The sequence below is a fragment of the Ruditapes philippinarum genome, unplaced genomic scaffold, assembly GCF_026571515.1.
Source record: "Ruditapes philippinarum isolate M1 unplaced genomic scaffold, ASM2657151v2 ctg6660_1_1_1_1, whole genome shotgun sequence".
Lineage (NCBI taxonomy): Eukaryota > Metazoa > Mollusca > Bivalvia > Venerida > Veneridae > Ruditapes > Ruditapes philippinarum.
Window position 1 is genome coordinate 22,764 of NW_026855337.1, and position 22,739 is coordinate 45,502.

At 35.2% G+C, this 22,739-nt stretch overlaps 1 protein-coding gene across 1 annotated transcript in view; it reads right to left on the reverse strand.

Moving 5' to 3' along the window:
• LOC132743005 (uncharacterized) overlaps positions 1 to 21,959 on the reverse strand; it is a gene marked incomplete at its 5' end in the record, with an annotated part of 35,585 nt that extends 13,626 nt beyond the window's left edge. The window contains 3 exons of the mRNA XM_060731511.1: positions 3,624 to 3,692; positions 7,597 to 7,621; positions 21,763 to 21,959. Of these exons, the coding sequence (XP_060587494.1) occupies positions 3,624 to 3,692; positions 7,597 to 7,621; positions 21,763 to 21,959 (291 nt within the window). The remainder of the gene's footprint in view (positions 1 to 3,623; positions 3,693 to 7,596; positions 7,622 to 21,762) is intronic.
• Between the last annotated feature and the right edge of the window lie 780 nt (positions 21,960 to 22,739).

The following is a 22,739-nucleotide window of genomic DNA, read 5'->3' on the forward strand; positions in this document are numbered from 1 at the left end:
CCGGTCAATGGTGCACCAAACCTCACTCTTAGCCCCGATATTAAATGTCTGTCAAAAATATGATAAACAAGATCAACAAGGGAAGGCAGCGTTCAATAAACACAACCTCCATATGACCCAGCAAAAAGGACCAGTGACAAGGAGCCCAGGTGGACCCAAAACAAAAACAGGACAGGGCACAAGATAGAGCACGGACAGGTTAATCACTAAAGACGTTGCTTTTTTGTGTGCTCTAGGCAAACATTCTCAACCTTACAACTACAGGGTCCGTTACTGATAGGCTGAGATCAGGTAGGCCCGAGCGACATCACTTAGAGACGACCGTGTCATTATGTTAACACATTTACGTGATCGCATTACCACAGCAAAGTTAACTGCACGACGCCTGGGGATCTCGGCTCATACGATACGTAACGTTACTTTTTACCGACGAGTCACTCTTCAGGGTCAGACTTGCTTATGGTAAGGTTAAAGTTTTCAGGCGAGGACACGAGAGATCTGCCTCGTGTTGCGTGCTGGACCAAGACTATTTTGGCGATGAAAGCGTCATGGTTAAGGCATAATGGACAATCAAAGAACAGCATTGGTCAACGTTCCGGAAAACCTGAATGCAGTAATGTATGTGAACATCCTTAGGAACCATTAACTCCCACTTGTGCAAAATCTGGGCCCGGGAGTGATTTTCTAGAAGTATAACGCGAGGTCCCACACAACACGCGTTAGAAAACAGTCTTTGGCTTAGAACGGCGCCATGTCTTGTCGTAGCCGGCGGTTTCGCCAGACAAAATCTCCATACAACACATGTGGGACGAGTTTGGGTGTCAGTAACACAATAATCAGCAAATCAGCAATGTCAATGACCTGATAAAATCAATTCTGGTTAAATGGCAAATCATACAAAATGATGTCATTCGCCATCTGAAAAAAATCACGATGATAGAAATTGCAATCTGCGTTAAGGCCGACGGTGGTAACACACGTTTATAACACAACTAAATCCACATTCATGGCATTCAGACTGATATTCAACAAGTCAATGAAACATTTCTTCATTTTTTTTTATTTTTGAAATCGACCCTTTCTTCTTTTGACTTCAGAATCGACCTTCAATTTTAAAAAACCCGGTGTCAACGCTGTTACTGACTCACTGATAGTGCTTCCATGTTTCATAAAATATTCCATACATACTATATAATTCCTAGGTGACGTTATAACTATCATTACCTCATATTTTTTGTTAAGTGTTAATGAAAGAAAGAAAGTCATGAGGGGGAAATTATACATAGAAATATCAAAGGTAGTGTCTTTAGAAAAAAATTAATGTGTTCGCCATAAGAATTTTTATCATTAAAAAAGTGAGTTTGAATCAGCCAGTCAGTGGTTAGAAAACTATAAAAAGCTCACCACTCTGGTTATAAAATGATGACGTCAAAACATAAAGTTTAAAATAACTTAAATATATAAGGCCGATAATATTGATGAAAACGGAAAAGCCGCTGTGGTGAAGTGGTTAGTATTCTTACAAGGCAAGATCCATGGAATGAGTACCAGTGGCGACATGCCGATATTTTTTGGAAATGGGTCTGTATATATCAAATTGACTGAAGGTATTGCGAATAACACGATGCGGTGTTTAAAAGTATTAAACATTGTAATGATTAATTCAAAACATCCACCCATGCAACACACATAAATAATTAAGTTTATTTTATAACAAGATACCGTATGTTGCTACTAGCATTCGTACAGAGTTGTCTTACCCTTATATATTTCAAAACAAGTATGTGCAAATAGCTACAAGTATACATTTATATAACTTGGATTTTTATGATTCTAAATGAAAGTGTATTAATGACGGTGCTTTCAACCGGGTCTGAATCTGATTATTGGAAATTCAATTAAATGATATTTGAACGTTATTGAAGCCAAACACTGCATCTGATTAGATTTGTTTCGGACGATGTCCCTCTGAGAATAGTTTGACGTCATGTTGTACATACAGGGAAGAACTGCATATAGGTTGGATTTCCATTAATCAAAATTAAAAACTAAAATAGGTGAAACTTGTTGATCATTATAAAATAAGTAAAATAATATAAACTAAGGATCTTGCAGAAATGTACACACATCTCTACACAAACTAGAGAATTTTCTGAAACACTTAAATTTCTGCGATGTTTGAGACCTGTGAAGCGTGCTTCTACGTATTACACATTCTAAAAGAGTTAATATTGCTTTTTAAATTTTATAAATAATCTAATTAGTAGCTTATTAAATTTTAACATAAGAAATAACTGTGATATAGAGGCCATTTTATAAGTTTTGTCTAGCATAACGCGACCGTCATTTATAGTCCTGATTCTAGAAACGAATTAGCAAGAAAATTCAGAAAGACACAACATTAAAAACTGCGAACTCGTCTGGTACTCTCGGTATGTTATGTTCTGTGTTCATGATATTATATGCTTAATAATATGTTCAATTGAGTCAAATGTTATGATACATATCAATAAAGCCCACACTAATGTGTAGATGTGTAGATGAATACGTATGTTAAAAGTACAAGAACGCTATGTCAACTGTAGTAAAAATAATTTTACAAAATAATTTTAGAAGAATGAAGGTAACTTGGAACTTTTCGGATTCAAAGCATCTTTTAGTTTTTACATTGTGCCCAAGATCCAAGGATAAATCTATCATCTTTAAGTCTAATATAGCTGAGTCACAAGATTTTCAGCGTTGGTTACATATTACGTTAAGATCGATCTGAGACCATTTCTGTCCTCTCACAAGTCCAAAGTGTTTTGGAGATGAGGGGGGCTGCTAACATCCTTCCAACCCCTAAGCAGAAGGGGGGCACATACCCCTCTTGCACTGCCCTGATGTATCTTTTTTCATAAGGAATGGCGCCGAAAATGTAATCATATTTATTAACAACATTTCTCAAACAAGTTTTTGGGGTCTAAATTGGGCAATTTTTTCACTATTTTGAGGCGTCAAAGAGGGGGGGGGGGGTGAAAACGTCGTTAAAAGGAGTATATGTATATATGGCAATGAGAAAAACGACATACACGAGGGAAATGAAGCGAAGCGAAAATGTTGAATACGTATCAAATTATGTTTTTATTGTATTGGCGTCTCCTATAGAATGAAAATGAGCATGTGCTTACGTAATTACTGTGGTTATTAAACAAGCGCTGAGGTAACAGTTCTATATATTAAATACTTCGAAAGAACCTATGCAGGAAAAACAGTTTTATTTCGGACGAATTTTTTAAAAAGATACTTCTTGTTAATTTCTTTATTATGAATTTATGTAAATAATTGATATAAAAATTCGTAGGTCCAATTTAGATACATGGATAATACTCATGATTGTTTCAACTTCAACCAGCATGGATTTCAGTATTTCAATGGTCTCTTCATGATCCTAAATGGAAATGTATTAAAAATATAATGTTGAACGCCGGCGATATTTTCACCGTGGTCTGAATATGATTACTTGAAAGACAATTAAACAATAGTTATTGAATATTTAGTGAAAAACTTAAAAGTACAATGACTTATTTTATTACAATGAAACAATGTCAAATTCATATCAAGATTCAGATTTCTAAAAATACTAACGTTTACGCCATCTCCAAGCTCACATTTCTTTGTTTTCATGGCCTCTTCATATGAAGGCGGGTCATCTGAAAAATAATGCCAATGCATAAGTTATGACAATGAAAACGATTCGCTCAAAGAATATCAGGCAATAGAGACAATTATTTGTAATGACTTAAAAGGGTAATCATTCAGTGATACAATCTCGAATGTGTCATTACTGTGTAAAAATGTAACATATTGTGTAAGCTATGAAATAGACAAAGGCTAGCAAAAAACTTCATGAAATATATATATATATATATATATATATATATATATATATATATATATATATATATATATATATATATATATATATATATATATATATATATACACTCAAAATTTGCTAAGGAATACTTTTTCTACAGTGCATTACTTTTGTGAATTTGTAATAAATGTAAATATTTTATTAAAAAGAATTAAATATGATTAGTTAGGAATTGATTGTTATGAAAATAATGATAATGGAAGTATTCCTTGACCCGTGCCTGTTGCGGAAAGAGTGTGCTGGACGAAAATCAACATTTTGAAGATCAAATCAAATCAGGAAATGGTTGGCGTAGGGTGTTTAATAATGGTGTCCACTGTTATTATTACGACCTGGCATCACCGCCGCATGCTGATGACGAGCCTGCGGACCTTGTGATGAGGAATCTGGGCCCATTTCTCTATGATTGCACGTCTAAGCTGCTGAACTGTTGTTGGTTGGACGTGGCGTGAAGTAATGGCTTCCTGCAGCATATCCCAAGCATGCTCAATTGGATTTAAATCCGGGGACCTCGCTGGCCATTCCATGCGGACTATAGTTTCCTCCTCAAGATATCGGTTTGTGATGTTGGCTCTGTGTGCACGGGCGTTGTCATCAATAAGAATGAAATCAGGGCCGGCTGCGCCAGCGTACGTGCGTACATGGACGTTTAGATTTCATTGACATACCTTACTGCCGTCAGTGTACCGTTTTCAATAATGTGTAGGTCCGTTTTCCCCTGAGCGCTTATTCCAATCCACACCATGACTGAACCCCCGCTAAAAGGGTCGTATTTTGCAACGCATGCTGGAGCTATGCGTTCATTTGGACTTCTCCAAACCCTAACTCATCTGTCCGTGAAGTCCAAACAAAACCTTGACACATCAGTGAAGAGGACCGGGGTCCAATCATTAACTGTCTATGTGACATGAGTCTCGGTCCATTGCAAACGCTCTTAAATATGGCGTTGTGTCAAAGAATTGTGAATTGCTGGCCTCCGTTACCTCAAACCAGCATCATGCAACATGTTTCGAACAGTTTATGTGCTTACACGCACACCGGTTGCATTCTAGAAATCGTTACGTAAGGTCGTAGCGTTCGAGAACCGTTGGCGCCTTGCCGAAAGGACAGTAAATCGGTCATGGGCTTGAGTGGTTGAACATTCCCGCCCTCCGGCGTAGTCCTGCAAGACATTTCAGTCATTTGATATCGATTCCACATCCCAGACAACGCTCTGGGATACCCCAAGGATATTGGCAACGTGCCTTTGTAAACGGCAAGCCTTCAACAGTCCAATTCCCCTGTTCATCTCATCTTCGTTAAGACGACGTCAAAACTGTCGATTTGCCAAACTTTGCTAAATTCAAACACAGTTTTACAATTTAACGAGGAAAGATTTGTTGCTTGTACACGTTTAAGTGAAAGCACATGGTCATAAAACACCAAATTTTTATGGGTATGCTTTTCCACGTGATCACCGTGCAAGGTGTAAATGACAAATCGGTAACTTAAGAACACGATTATGAGGTCCCCGTACAGGTGTATCGTTAACGGAAATATGATTTTAATATAATGATAATAGCATAGAAAAATGCAATGTCAAAGAGGTGATCCTTAGCAAAATTTGAGTTGTATAGCATGAGTTCAACGAAGTAAGGTAGATACACTGAATAAACATTGATGGATTATTTTTAAATAATATTTCATTTACGGAACAAAGCAATGCGAAAAACGTTTTATCTTAATTATCCTTATGATTAATCTTATTGTTTCTCATAATGATATGGGCGTTTTATGATAACATTATTTTCAATATCCCATAAGCATTTATTCCAGGTAATTTGTGCCTGATAATTAATAAGAACAAAAACAAGTAAAAATAAAAAAAATATCAAACGTCCATTTCAGAAGGTTTTATATATAATAAAGCATTCCTATCACCCATAACATCTGAGGACAAACCAAATTGCATACGGACACACTTATTGCGTGTAAACTAAATTTAAATAAGCAATTATCATAGTATTGCAAGCAATCCATAAGTCCCCTACCGGTTAGAACCCCAGCAACATTCTGAAGGGCCATTTACTTATGTTTCTAATTTGTTGAAAAAGTTCTTTAAAAGTGATCACAGGAAACAGTTTTTTATGACAGACAGACGGACTGAAGGACACTCTAAAGTTATTTCTTTAAACATCCCTGTTATCAAAATATAACATTTTTAAAAGCAAAATTCTTAAAAAGGAGATAACTCTTGAAATAAAAATGCAAGACGTCATACATGATGTGAGTGTAACAAGGAACAATTAGTAATGAAGGTGTTGATAATGAATGTTTTCTTTTAATTTGAAGTAAAAGAAAGTGAAAAGAATGAATGAGAAAAATTCAAAGTTTAAGGAGATAATTCTGGAAATATGGATGTTAGATTTATAAACCTTGTCATATTATTATGATGTGGGAGTTTGAAGAAAATCCTATAATGATTGAAAAAGTTGGAGTAAAAATTACCAATTTCTCGAAAAAAGTCTAAGTTCAAAAGGGGCATAATTCTGGAAATAGTCTTGCTAGAGTATTGAACTTTTTCACAAATGTTAAGTGATAATAAGAAACATAGATATGAAGTTTGAAGTAGATACATTCAGAAAAAAAGAAGTTATTAAAAAAAACAATATTTTTTTCAAGAAAATTCTAAGTTCAAAGGAGGAAATTCTGATAAATTTTATGCTAGAGTTGAAAACCTTGTCACATATGATGTGGTTGATGACTAGAAACTTATATTTAAAGTTTGGAGAAAATACCTTAAGAAATAAAGAACTTATAGTGAAAAAAACGTTAAAACTAGAATCAGAAATCTTGAGATTCAGTCTATTTGTTGCCATAGCAACCAAAATTTTCAACATAGGAAGAAAAGAAAAAAATGTGCATAATCTCCAGTCTGCCATCTACTCATATTTCAAGTTTCATAAAAATATTGTCAGTACTTTATGCGTTATCACTGGATCCAGGTTATGTGTAAAATGTGCCATATTTTCAGTATATTTGTTGCCATAGCAACCAGAGTTTTCAACATAGGAAGAACAGAAAAGAATGTGCATAATCTCCATACTGCCATCTATCCATATGTCAAGTTTCGTAAAAATATTTTCAGTACTTTTTGCGTTATCACTGGATCCAGATTATGTGTAAAATTTGCCATATTTTCAGTCTATTTGTTGCCATAGCAACCAGAATTTTTAACATAGGAAGAAAAGAAAAAGACGTGCATAATCTCCATACTGCCATCTACTGCCATCTATCCATATATCAAGTGTCATAAAAATATTTTCAGTACTTTTTGCGTTATCGCGGGATCCAGTTTTGTGGACGGACGGACTGGCGGACGGACAGACGGACGGACGGACTGACGGACGGACAGACGGACGGAGGGTAAACCAAAAGTCCCCTCCGGTAAACCGGTAGGGGACTAATAATGTTATAATGCCTTTATTATACAATGTCGATGCAATTAAGAATAATTTATATTAGGAAGTTTCTCTATATCTTTATTATCGTCAGATTGCATCAATTGCAAAATTAGATAATATCAATAAAAGTGTGTTTCTGTTTTTCTGCGCTAGTAAAACATGTAAAATTTACGGTTGTTATTTACAATAAAAAATGATAAAAAATGATGATGAAATAAAAATCAGTCTTCTTACCAAAAGCTGCAATTGTGTTACATCCCTGTAGAAAGAGAAAAAGAAAATGCAACAAAAACATGATTGATTGAAACTGTTTAATTGTTTGTGTTGTTTAGTTAGATAATATTGCCAATCCAATAACATTTTGAAAATTTAAAGATGGGAATTATTCTTTTTCTTTACTAGAAAATGTATTGAAATAGTACTGCACTCTAGGCTCTTCCATTATTCCGCACACGAAATATGAATGTTTATTTTTTAGACCTGACAAAGTCGTCATACATTTTTGTTTAATTTAAACTATTTAAAGATTGCGTATGTTGTTATTAAGGATGTAACAACACTTAAGTTAAAGTTTATATAATGTATATAATTCTTCTTCTTTAACCATGTCTAAACATCCATGAATATGTAAAAATATGTACTGTAAATGTTTATACGCATTTTAAGTAATCATAGAAATGTATGCATTCGTTTCGTATTGAAAAAATTGGCTAAATCTGTATCGAAAATTAATTTCTAATTACTTCCCTTTATTTACAAGAATTGTAAATTCGGTAATATCTTTAACAATAATGCTTTTTGGAACTTACAATATTGATAAATCTCATTTGAGCATCAACTTTATGAGACAAAACCATTACAAAAATTGTGTTACAGGATCTTTAAATGTGTGTCATTCCCATTTATTTTTATAAGAAAGATTTATGAAAGGTATGGAAATACTTAATTGTAATTTTATAAAAAAAAATTTCATGCATATCATATTGATGAGAACTACTCTGAAATCCTCAACATTTTCATAAATAAATATAAACAAGTAACTATCTTCGAAAAGTCTTTCCTTTATGAAAAGTTTGCAGACTCATTGCCAAGCTAAAAGGATGAAACACACATACATGTATTACAAACAATATACGTAAGCACTTTATACCCCAACACTCCCTTAAACAATAACGTAAAGACAGACATACACCTTTTTAAAGATCATATATCGCTATATTCAGACTGCACGGTAATTTAGTGGTTTGTACATGAAGCAAACACGAGAAATCGCGGCCGGATATCGCACAACGAGTCTCTTTGTTGGTTAAGTGTTCTAACCACTACACCAAGCGGTTGTTACATTTTCTTCGTGCTCATTGACCTTATATATTTAGTAATTGTTTACGTTATAGTGACTTCCTCCCTTTTATCACCGCCTAAGAATGAATATATAAAAAAGGACACTTAAAATACTTGAGGATAAACGGTGACATAATGTGAACGTTATTGACATGAACTGATTGGCCCTAGTATAGAGAGTACACCGACATGGGAGGCACAGGAAGCACTATTTTCTCTTCCGCTTCTGACCACTTCCCCGTGGTGTCCTATTCCGGGTTTATTTGAATTGCCTTTGTTTAACACAAATTTGTGTACAATATTTTATGAAAATTATGAAAACGGATATGCTACGGCTATCTGACAATGACAGAAATTAGGCTGGCTGTCAGTTTATACCTAGAGCTGGCACGTCTGTAAATGACGTTGCACTTCATTTTGTTTGCTCTAGACAACTAGACAAGCAATTTTCAACCTGAAAACTACAGAGCAAGTAACGGATAGGCTGAGATCAGGTAGGCCCCGAGCGAACACATTTCCGTTATCACTTAACTCCAGCAACATCGACTGCACGACAGCTGTGGATCTCGGCTCAGACAACACCTATTCGTCTTAGACAAGATACGACAATAGAATATAAGAGAATATAATAAGATAACAATGATAAGCACACAAAGACACGAATTCTTTTCGCTATTTAAATGCAATATGTAAAACAAAATTGTACAAATCATAACATCGCTTCATTTTTTCTCATGATTTAAATGAGTTTTTTTGTAAGTATTTGGATAAAAAATCTTAATTGGTTTAAATTATTTACGCAATTTTTAATACAATAAATGACCATTACAAAATGATATCGAGTTCATATTTTATTAATGTGTGATTAAGTAAAAACATATTCATAGTATAAATCCCTTATCACAGCCTATTTGCAATTATGTAAACGATTTGGCCATATCATTTCTGAATGTTTGGCTTTAAAGTAAAGAAAGAAAGTGAAAAATAAGAAGGTCCTAAACCTACAAAACCTTGGTCACGTGTTAAGGTGAAATTCCTATTCGGGTTAAAATTTCTGAGACTGATTCCGTTATGGAGATTTATGAAACATTTTTATCAGATGGCTTTGTGTCACTAAATAGTAACTGTAACGCCACCCAGTCTACCCCTATTAAAATATTACGATATACAGGAGCTTCTCATTGCCTTATTTTGGCAGATACCCTATAATTTCCGAGGAAACTTCTGGGAAAAGTGTCCATAATCAGGGTTTAGAATGTAAATTTGTCAATGTACTTCTTTAAAACATACATTTATTTTCAGATTCAATCACTGGTCCAGTGGTTGGATGCCTTAGTCCTTCATTACATTTTAATTGTGTACACTTGCTGTTAGGCAATGATTTGGCAGGCGATAAGGTTGTGGTAAGCCTTTTTATGAGATACAGTCAGAGATTGAGTCAGGTTGTCAATATCTTTTGACTATAATGTGTGATTCTACACGTTTTCCTGAAGCCATCCCATTAAGAAATATCACGACTATAGTTTAGGCACTTGTTAAGTTTTTCACATTTGTTGTTCTCCCTAGATCTGTTCAGTCAGATTAAGGATCCAGTTTTATATCAGCAATACATCAGCAAGTCATGATTCTGAGGACATCATTTTTGCGAAATCTAATTCCACATCGTCGAAACTCTAGAATTCTGACATCTAAAAGGATCCCGACCCTAGAAAATGCCGAAAAGTAAAAACTTAAAGTGCAAGAAACACAACAATAATGTCGTGCTGAATGATCTTCAAGGATCGGAAAAATATCTTCTCTGATTGAATGTACGGGGCGACTTTTTACGGCACAAACAACACTGATATGGCGATAAAATAGAGAGAATAGGAATCCCTCAAGATAGTCCAAAAAGGCAAAATTGTAAATCTTTCTTTTCTTTGGAAAGGGGTAGTGCACTCGTAAAGATGTTAAGACAATCTATTTTCTCAATGATTTTAGCTCACCTGACCACGAAGTGGTCAAGGTTAGCTAAAGTGATGGGTCTATGTCCAGCGTCCGTCGTCGTGCGTCGTCAACAATTGGGTTGTTAACAGTCTAGCAGTCATAGTTTTGATTGGATCATCATCAAACTTTGTCAAGATGTTTGCCGCAATGAAAAACACATCGAGTTCGAAAATGGGTCATCTCGAGTCAAGAAATAGGTCACAGGAGCTAAAAATAGAAAACGCTTGTTAACATTTTAGTGGCTGCAGATTTGATCCAAATTCCCTTGAAATCAGTCAAGAAGGTTGATTTGGTGATTTCTAGATCAAGTTTGAATATGGGTCATCTCCGGTCAAAAACTAGGTCACAGGAGCAAAAAATAGAAAAAAAACTTGTTAACACTCTAGTGGTTGCAGTTTTGATCTAAAAATTCTGGAAATTTGTCAGGCAGGAAGGACGGTTGTTTTTATGATTTCTAGGTCAAGTTTGAAGATGTGTCATCTCTGGTCAAACACTAGGTCTAAGGGGCTGAAAATAGAACAGCTTGTTAACACTCTAGTGGCTGCAGTTTTGATTCAAATTTCCTGAAAATTTGTCAGGAAGGTTGTTTTGATGATTTCTAGGCCAAGTACGAATATGGGTCATCTTCGGTCAATAACTAGGTCACATGAGCTAAAAAATAGAAACATCTTCTTCACACTCTAGTGGCTGCAGCTTTGATCTAAATATCGTGAATATTGGTCAGGAAAGTTGTTTGATGATTTTAAGGTCAAGTTCGAATATGGGTCATCTCCGGTCAAAAACTAGGTCACAGGAGCTACAAATAGAAACAAAATCTTATTAACACTCTTACTCTTGTGGCTTTGGTTTTCATCCAAATATTCTTGAAATTTGTCAGGAATGTTGTTTGATGATTTCTATGTCAAGTTCGAAGATAGGTCATCTCAGGTCTAAAACAAGGTCACAGGGACTAAAAATAGAAAAATCTTGTTAACACTCTAGTGGCTGCAGTTTTGATCCAAATATTCTGGAATTTTGTCAGGAAGGTTGTTTTGATATTTCTACGTCAAGTTTGAATATCGGTTACCTGGGGTCAAAAAATAGGTCATACTGCCCAAATATGGAAAAATCTTTTTAACACACTAGAGTTCACATTTTTGACTCCATTGTCATCACACTTGGTAAGGATGCAGACATTGCTCAGATGTTGTTGATGGGTCAGTGGAGCGATCTAGGGCCACCATGCCCTCTTGTTTTAAATTCTTTTATTGTCCCAGACAAAAACAAGTTCTATACTTTTATTTCATAAATTGGACATAACATAGAAATTATATTCCATCTTTTTACTTTTCTTAAAAAATCAATATTATTTTTCAACTTTGATTTTCTTGATATATTTGGTTCATCTGGAGGCATGGCATGCAGCTTTAAGAAAATGACATTATAGTTGATAACTTTCTCGAAAAGTCTTATATTTGGATTATTCATGAACATTCTTAGAAAGTTTATTTAAAGCTGCGATTTTGCCTTTTTACAAATGATGGTTCCAGTGTTTTTTCTTGAATACTGATTAATCATCTTTAAGATAATGGTGCCTGCTTTTAAATGTTGTCTTGACGTTTTATCTGTGATATGTACGTTTCATTTCACTCTTATTTGTGCGGTGTTGCAGCTGTAAAGGTCTGCACTTACATTTAATCAAAGATGTTTCATTTTCGATCCTTGAAGATCCTTCAGCTAGACATTATTGTTGTTAGTGCATATTTTGGTGAGCCAGTGCTAGGTGGCGTGGACGGTTGCTTGTAATTAACTCTTAGGTCCATGAACAGGCTCAATCAAACCTAGCCTGCAAAATTTTGCCGTGTTGGTTTTTTTAAGGATTCTGTTTCTCCCCATTTCATAACCACTTACCCCCTATCATAAATTTTGCCAATTGTTTTCTCGTTTAGGGCACACGTTTTTAACATTGAACCATACGCTGCTTGTGTCATGGAATGGTACTAACGTGTTACAATGAGAGTTCCATGATAACCGCCGTAACATCTGCAGATTGTTCTAAATGCAATATTTTACGATTTGTGTGTTTAAATGTTGAAAACTACTTGAGTTCCTTGACTTGACTCAACCGATTCAGTTCACCCTGTCCTTTGTTCTCCTCCAGGGTACCTTTTCGGTTCCGGTGGTCTTCTGTTGCTGGCTTGTGCTGAGGGATGCGGTTATTGAATGCCGCCCTTCTTTCTTGATCTTTGGATTTTAGCTCACCTGTCACAAAGTGACAAGGTGAGCTTTTGTGACACCGTGTTGTCCGTCAGTCCGTTCGTGCGGAGCCAAATTGAATGAAACTTGGCAGGCATGTTACTTGCATAAAGTTCTTCCAAAGTTGTTGAAAAAATAAAATTCTTTGAAGAATGTTTGTTTTTTTTTAAACAAATTCTTAAAAAATCTTCTTGTAAAAAACAGTACGTGTAGAGCCTTGATATTTAGTATGTATCAGGATCTAGTGGTCCACTACAAAGGTTGTTCAAGTTATGACCCTAGAATAAATAGAAGACCCGCCAGGAGGCCAAAAGGGGTCCTTCCAGGGGTCTCATCAGTTTAATATAAAGTTATATAGGGAAATCGTAAAAAATATTCTTGTCAAAATTCACAAGACCAAGAGCGTTGGTATTTTGTATGTTACATGATCTTGTGGTCTTCAACAAAGATTGTTCAAATTTTGCCCTTAAGGTCAAAAGGGGTCCCGTCATGGGGGTTACTCAATTTTTACAAAAGTCTTTAAAAACCTCTTGTCAAAACAACAAGGCCTACAGCTTTGACATTTGGTATGTAACATTATCTAGTAGCCCTCTACAAAGATTGTTCAAATTATGCCCCTAGGATTAAAAAGAGCCCTGCTAGGAGGGCTTTTCGGTTTGAAATAAAATCATATAGGGAAAATCTCTTGGCAAAATCAACAGGGCGTAGACCTTGATATTTGGTATGTGACATAACTGAAAGATGTTTTAAAAAAATCTTTAAAATCTTCATGTCAATAACCACATAGCGTAGAGCTTTGATATTTAGTATGTAACATCATCAGGTGGTCCTCTATAGATAATGTTCAAATTATGTCCTTATGTTTATAAGGGGCTCCATTAGGGGTTCATCATTATGACATAGAGTTACATAGAAAAATCTTAAAACCTGTTCTTGTCAAAAAGACAAGACCAAGAGCTTTGATATTTGGTATTTAACTTAATCAAATGGTCCTCTACAAACATTTTTTCAAATAATGCCCTGAGGGCAAAAGGGGGCCATAAGGGGGCTAATCACAAACAATTTTGCAATTTTATTGACACACACTTTTAACCCGATTCGATAAAAAAAATTTGTCAACATATATATCTCAATAAGTCCTAGAGCATATTTGAAACTAAGTCATATAGGTTCAGAAAACAAAGTCACTCGATCAGATCTCGGGAAACCTTTGTAAAACTGAGATCACCTTTTACCCAGTAAAAAAACTAAGATAGTCTCTAAATACAGGTGAAAACCCATGTCTCAGATGAGCGACCAAAGGCCCAAGGACCATCTTGAATATTTTATTTAGGCCGTTCATGCTTGATAATTCATATCGATTATGTGACTGACTTAATTCTGTCATCAATAACAGTTGTGGGTTGCCCGATTGATTTTCGTCTTATCAGGGAATTCATATGTTTTGTTTAATATTTTCAAATGCAAATAACCATTTATTTACAGGTTGCGTCGTCTCTGTAAGTTTTGAAGTGCGTTCCTCTATGAAAACTGTCGCATTCGACCAATTTTATACCTTCTAACGTTTATATGATGTTGTAAATTTTACAATAGAATACTGAAAAACGGAATTCCCAAAGAACAAGCAAATGACAAAATTGAAAATTGAAGTAGAATGCAAGCGATGTTGTTCGGCGATTAGGGACAGGTGTAACAGTGAAACAAGTATTAGATAAACTTGAGAGTACTTTTGACAACATAGAGACTAAAAAGAGTATATTGTGCATATTTCTATTCATGTAAACAGAAACCAACCGAATCGATCGCAGTATATACTTCAAGATTGGAAGATCTTTTTTGCAAGCCGTGAACTTAAAGGACTAAATCATTCAGAAAAATGAACAGTTAAAGAGACTTTTATATGAATGTCTAAGCTGTATTTAAGAATGAAATGTTCACAAATTATGATATATTCAAGATAGAATTGAGAAAGATCGGGGCAGAGCTTAAGTATATTGAGAAGACAGTCAAGAAGTGCAATGCTGCTTTAACCTTGGCAAAGAAAGAAAGTACTGAAATGTCAGAAGTAAAAGACTTGTTAAGGAAGCTAAACGAGAGGATAAATTGCTTAGAAAAGAAGAAAGCTGAGGCAAACAGACCATTCAAATCAAGGATATAACTAATCACCCTGGCCAAGACAACGTCATAGTGGATTTGGATGTAGAGGCTATGGAGACACCACTAGAGGTTATGGTTATAGAGGCAGAGGTCCAGGAACTTATAGACCAAGAAGGCATTGGTCAAACTACAATGACACCGGAATGTTTCAACTGTCATTAAAAAGACACATTGCAAGATTTAGCCCCAAACCAATAACAAAAAATAAATAAATAAAATAATAATAATAAACAAACGTGTAAGTGCTCCTGTTGTGGGATCGTACAAGGGCACCCCAAGAGTTCCCAGGCCTCCTGCTACAAGTTGAAACTGCTATGAAACTATGAAAAATGCTTCAATACTAATCAAACTTGGCACAAATGTTGACTGGACCATTGCCTTTGTAACGACAGTCTTAAATTTCCTGTTACCATGGCAACGAGGGGACATCTCAAAATTGCCATAAATCACTATTTTGCCTCGATGTTTTCCATCAAAATTGATTTCAAAGTGCTGCAACTTCTCAAAGGATTGAGATAGAGTCAAAGGCTTTTCAGCGTTAGTTACACGTTACCTTATGATCGACCTGGGGTCATTTTTAATTTAGCCTCTCACAAGTCCAAAATTTTCTTGGCGATGAGGTGGACTCCGCCCCCTTCAAACATCCCCCTTCTTACAACCCCCTGATGTATCTTTTGGATGGGGGCGGCGCCGACAAAGTGCTCACTTTTGTGAGCCATTTTGTGCCATTTGAAAACATGTGTTTCGGAGCCAAATAGGACATTTTTTCACTATTCCAGGCCTAAAGAAAAAAAGGGGAGGGGGGGTCGAAAGTGCGTTGTTTCGCGTATATATGAGGAAAAGGGTTAAATAACATACCAACCAAAGCATTATTAGATACCGGCAGTTGACTTAGCGTCATTTCCAGAACCTTTTTATGAAGAAAACTGTTGAACTTTAGGACGTAAAACGTTTGACAGATATAAACAGTGAGTGTACGGATGGCAATAAACGACATTAGGATGGCGATATTGATTTTGAAATGGACATTACAGGTAGACTACCACATTCTTTAACATACTTGGGTCTATACTACTACCATACTGATTGAACTTTAAAATGAGTGCAAAGACAAATACGGATTTGTTTTTTAAAAAAGCTCAGAAATGGAATGAGTACACTTTGTTTTTTTTGATATATAGATGCTTTGTTATTAGAGAGGAGGAATAAAGGAAGAACAAAGATATGAATGCAATTGCTAGAAGTGCTGTGTCAGACTAATGTTGCGGTTCGGACCGGACTATACGTCCGGAGGGGATCCGCCAATTGGGCAGTAACGAGGCTTGCCAAGTTCCGATCCGAATCGCAAACACATGTCAAATATTTGTACTTGCAAATTCTACCATATTCTTTCATATAATAAATGGTTTACTACTATTGTCTTACAAAAGTGTATGAATTTATGACTTTAATTACAACGGCGGAATGACGTTGTCCTACGCACATAATTTCCTTCTCAAATGTGTCGAAATGACGTCATTTTAACGCGGTTTATTCATAAAATGCACAAAAATTGGCGTTGTTGTATGGCACGAGGCTCAGCTGGCACCCCAATGCCAGTTGGAATTAACAAACTTAACAACAAATACAATAACCACTAAGCCAAAATCTATACTTTGTGAACTTTAGCCAGTAACTATAACAACATCATTATTTGTCTTTTATACCATTGTCACTCCTCTTCACTCCCCGTCACTCCTCACAGTCATTTATCACAAATAATGAGGTTGACTTAGTAAACGCAAACAAAAATATTGCTTGTTAATTATTCAATTCATAAATGTTACATTAATAAGCTTACTATTAAAGTAAAATATCAGTGGGAATACAAATATGAGATCTACATTTGAAGCAATAAAAAATATACATGTATATAACCAGAAGAGTTATTACATGATAAGGTTCCGAGCCGTAGAGACCTGCCGTTAAGGAACATGAATATTTCGATTTATTAGATAAGAGGAGTAGAAAGTTCAAAAGGGATATTTCTAGACTTGACAAATTTCCCCAATTCTAAGAGTATATTCGTATGATTCTACCGGCAGAAAAACATGATTCTACCGACAGAACAAACATGAGCTATAGCCAAAAGTATGTATGCACGTCAGTTAAAACCTAAACGATTTTAATCGATTTAGAATTACGAAGGATGAAAGAAGTCAGTACAGGAAAGAAGCACAAGTTGTCAAGTGAACAATCGGGAGGAAGGCATAATGACAGTAAAAAATTAGAAGAAAGAAAATCTCTATAGAAAAAGAATCGAAACACACATCAGAGACAAAGCCACTTGAAAATATCGTATCTTTGGGACAGGAGTAAATATGAGGACTCTTTGAACACACTCCTCATTCCCTCTAAAGACGTTGTCTGACAATGTCTGACTGCGATATATGTTTCAAAAGTTTCGGAAGAAAGAAAATATGCTTCGACATAAAAAAATATGCATTTCTATGATAATTCTGATGAAGATACAATGTCTGATTTCTGAAATAAGATATATATGGACATATCGATGAAAATGAGTCTGATGAGGACGATGTTAACACGCCAGTCACAGCTGAAGCGACAAACATTGATCTGTCGCAAGATATTGTAGAAGAAGCCTTTCAAGAGTGTCAGTCGGAATTCGAAAACAAAGTGCGTGAGCTTATGGAGGAAGATTCTGACCTCGGTGAAAAAGAAGCCATGGAAGAGGTTTTTGATGATATGAAAAACTCTTACAGGAAAGCCTTGATGAGATGAATGTTTTCAGTACAAAATTGATTTGGTTTGATGCAATGCAGCTAGATCCACTCTAAAAATCCATTAATCAGACTGTAAATCAACTAATTGATCAAGAGGATTGTCAAGTTTTGGTTTTACTTATGAGATTTTTATCGATATTCTGAGCGGTATTTGTGATAATAAGTTAAGAATCGCTGTACTCCTGGACTTGCTGCACTGCTAAGACTTACTGCAGTATTGGACTTGCTGCAGTATTGGACTTTCTGCACTATTGGACTTGCTGCACTTTTGGACTAGCTACGCTTCTTAGACTTGCTGCGCTTTTGGACTTGCTGCACTCCTTAGACTTGTTGTGCTTCTTAGACTTGTTGCACTCCTTAGACTTGCTGCACTATTGGACTAGCTATTCTTCCTAAAATTGATGCGCTCCGAAGACTTGCTGCACTATTATACTTGCTGCGCTTCTTGGACTTGCTGCGCTCCTTAGACTTGCTGTGCTTCTTGGACTTGCTGCACTATTAGACTTGCTGCGCTTCTTGGACTTGCTGCGCTTCTTGGACTTGCTGCACTATTAGACTTGCTGCACTATTTGACTTGCTGCGCTTCTTGGACTTGCTGCGCTCCTTAGACTTGATGCGCTTCTTTGACTTGCTGCGCTTATTGGACTTGAAGTGCTCCTTAGACTTGCTTCGCTTATTGGACTTGCTGCGCTCCTTCGACTTGCTTCTTTTCTGGGAAGCGGACCGTTCTAAGACTTGCTTCTTTTCTTGGAAGCGGACCGTTCTTAGACTTGCTTCTTTTCTGGGAAGCGGACCGTTCTAAGACTTGCTTCTTTTCTGGGAAGCGGACCGTTGCTAAGGCTCAACTCTTCACTAGAAAGCCGAACGTTTTCTAGACTTGCTGCTTTATTCGGTTCCTTCACTGGACCTGCTCACCAACAAGGAGACTTGCTGAAAATAAGCTTTCTGACAATATATGAAGCTTCTTTCGAAATCAAATTTTTCTTGCTTCTTTTTTTATTTCCAATTTCATTTTATATAAATACACAACGCGCAAACCGGATAGAACGCCACAATTGTGACGTCACGTCAAAACAATAAATAATACAAAATGGCGGACATTTGTGTTTCAATAAAAAAATGGCTATTTTGACAAGGATTATCAGCCGACGGAAGCCACGAAATACGCTATTCTAAAACGACGCTTTAGTTTTGATAAAGTGTTTGGGAGTCATAACATTCCTGATCTACACGGAAGATGAAAAAAGTACAGAAACAACAACAACAACAACAACAAGAAAGCAACAGCAAAAACGGAATCATGGAATGACATACAATGCAGCAGAAACAAGAGCTTGATGATATTAACTAAAATTACTCCGGCTTATGTAATACAGTTATTAATTAAGTAGATCTATATGAATAAAACTTACATTTGCATATTAAAAGCAGTTAATGAGATATTTGTTCACTGGACGAAATCACGTCTTTTCATTGATAGAAGTTGAGGGAAAAACCTTTCAGTTAAAAGTGTATGATACTTTAATTCATGTGTACATAATGTATGTTATGTTTATGTGAATTGAAATAAAGAAAGAATTTGTTATAAGTCGTATTTTTTTCTTATTTAAATTTGTCTACTTCTTAGTATACGATATAGACAATATAAAACAATAAATAGTCAACTATAGTATCAAAACTACTAAGACTTTGTCAAAAATGTGAAAATATGTTAATGTAAAAAAACTAAATATGTTCAATAATTAATATACATTGTGTTTATTTGTAAAGTTTAATAATATATATATATATAGTTAAATTGTTAAGTTTAATAAAATAAAATATTTATGAAAAATAAGTTATGTTTATAAAAATTAAAATATTTTATCAAAAATATAAACAAGAGGGTCTGATGGCCCTAGATCGCTCATCAGACACATCCGAACAATTACCTAGACAAGCATTCTGATCAAGTTTCATGACAGGTGAGTCAAAAGGGTAAACACTAGAGTGTAATCAAGGAGTATCCATATTTGAGCAGTGTGTCCTAGTTTTTTTTCCCAGGTGACCCATATTCGAACTTGACCTTGAAATCATCAAAACAAACTTACAGACCAATTTCCAGGATACTTGGATCAAAACAGTAGCCACTAGAGTGTTAACAAGATTTTTCTATTTTTAGCTCCGGTGACCTGGTTTTTCATGCGAGATGACCAATGTTCGAACTAATACGAGCAATTACCTGGGCAAGCATCCTGACCAAGTTTGATGACAATTGAATAAAAAAATTGACCATTAGAGTGTTTACAAGGTTTTCTATTTTTAGCTCATGTGACCTAGTTTTTTTTATCCAAGATGACCCATGTTCGAACTCATCCAAGCAATTACCTAGGCAAGCATCCTGACCAAGTTTGATGATGATTGATCCAAAAATGTGACAACTAGAGTGTTAACAAGGTATTTCTATTTTTAGCTCCTTGACCTAGTTTTTCATCCGAGATGATCCATGTTCAAATTTATTTGAGCTATCAGCTAGACAAGCATCCTGACAAAGTTTGATGATGATTGAGGCAAAATAAATATGACCTCTAGAGTATTAACAAGGTTTTTCTATTTTAGCTTACTAGTATGTGACCAAGTTTTTCATCCGAGATGACCCATGTTTGAACTCATCCGAGCTATTACCTGGAAAAGCATACTGACAAAATTTGATGATGATTGAGGCAAAAATGTGACCACTAGAGTGTTAACAAGGATTTTCTATTTTAAGCTCCGGTGACCTAGTTTTTCATCCGCGATAACCCATGTTCGAACTCATGTTCGAAAAATGTAACCGCTAGAATGTTAACGAACAAGTGTGGACGGACGACAGACGACGGACATTCAACGATCCTAAAAGCTCATCCTGAGCAAGCTCAGATGAGCTAAAAAAACTGTCCATTAATGTATGTGTTTTAAAGGAGTTTAGTAACGTATATAAATATAAACGCATCGTTATATTTATTGATATTGGAACTACGTAAAAATATATTAATATGGAAAGTTCACACGATTCAAAGAATTTAAATTTGCGGAGCGTGACTTGAAGTGAAGTGTAGACTGATCAATATATACATGTCAGCACAGGATAAACAAAAGGTTATTTTTAGAACACAGTACTCTCATTATATTGTTAACATATAAAAGGGTTAAAGTGTTCCCTATCCGATAATTAAAGGCCCATAAGTTCCCTATCCATCTATTAAAGACCCATACGTTTGAGCCCATAAGTTTTCAAAACTGTGCAATAAGTTTCCCAAATTTGTGTCATAGTTCCCAGATTTTATGAAATTGTGCCATAGTCGCCCCTTCACTACTAATATAGACAATATTCGGGCGAAAAAGAAAATGGGCTGAATTTTGGGATTCTTGTTATTGCACAGTTAATTACAAGAAAAATATGTCAAACATCGTGAAGTTTCGTATCTGAAACTCAAGCTATTTGGAGATGCAAAAGAAGCTATTTCAGGTATATCGCTGTGCATTGAAAATTATCAGGTAGCTTTATCTTTTTAAGAAACGTTGTAAGATAATTGACGTCCATTATCACACACTAATAAATATCAACCAACTAGTAAATAGAACAGCTGATCGAATAATGCAGTCACAGTAGATAAAACAGACCAGAATTTCTGTTTCTGGTAATGATTAAGTCATGAATTCAAAAAGACGTCCTTCTTCATTTGGAAGTGCGTAAAGGCAATATACATGGGTGAATACATAACTGCTATGTTTAAGATAAACAAAGAACTTGTAGTGTAATAATTTCTTATTGGACGAATATCAACTGTTGATATTAAGAACAACGTACATTACTGTTCAGCATAAATGTCCAGAAAACGCCAAATCCTATTTATATGAGTACTATTAAAATACTCACATAAGTGTTCAGGGTGCTCTGCTGTGGTGTATTGGGTGTTTCGGAGGTCTGCGTCCTGTGAACGTTGCCATTGTATTGTTGATCTTTATTCTCGTTCTTCTTCGTGAAACTTTCTGCAACTATACGTAGTGATTCTGTCATATTCGATATCAAATCACTTGTGTTCACTTCTGTGTGTTTTGCAAAAGAGTGCCAACCTGAAAAAATAAATAATGACTTAGTTTTCACAGTTAAAACGACATCACTATTAAAAACGTAACATTGCACAAAAACGGGACCGAGGGAAAAGAAGCAATGTATACAAATAAAGAACGGGTAATATATATGTATTTCGAGTTACTGCAATGAACAATTATTTATTATCAATATACCCGTATATTGATACATTATGTAATTAATTAATAACTTTGATAGTGACCTTCAAACATATAACCAGAGAAGATTTTAGATATAAAGAGGCAATTCGATATATATCCCTAAGGTCTAAACATTCAAACGGAAACATTATAAATAAAATGTGGATTACAAGTAGCAATTAAAAACTTACCGTCGTTTTTTTCTGCTTCTTCAAAAAGGTAAATTGTGGGTGAATGAAATCAAAAGCCTTTTTTGAAATACCATTCTAAAATATATATACAAATATGTATCTCTACATTGGCGATCGGATAGAAAATGCAAATAATGTAAAAATGAAGTAGAATATCTAAAATATTTTTTTTCATTAGATAGTATTAAAAAGAAATCTAAAGTAAATTATGCTCATTCAATGTCAAATTGAGGACTGACTATTATAATGGTCATTGACTAATAATAATCAATGAATAACATAAACTGCCTTAGATATAAGACTGTCCTACTTTTTTATAAATGGAATGTTACCGATAGATTATAGATATTTATGTGGGTCAGATGAAGTTAATAATTATAGAATTAAATACAGAGATAGTAAAAAACATCTCTAATTATTTCAATTTTTA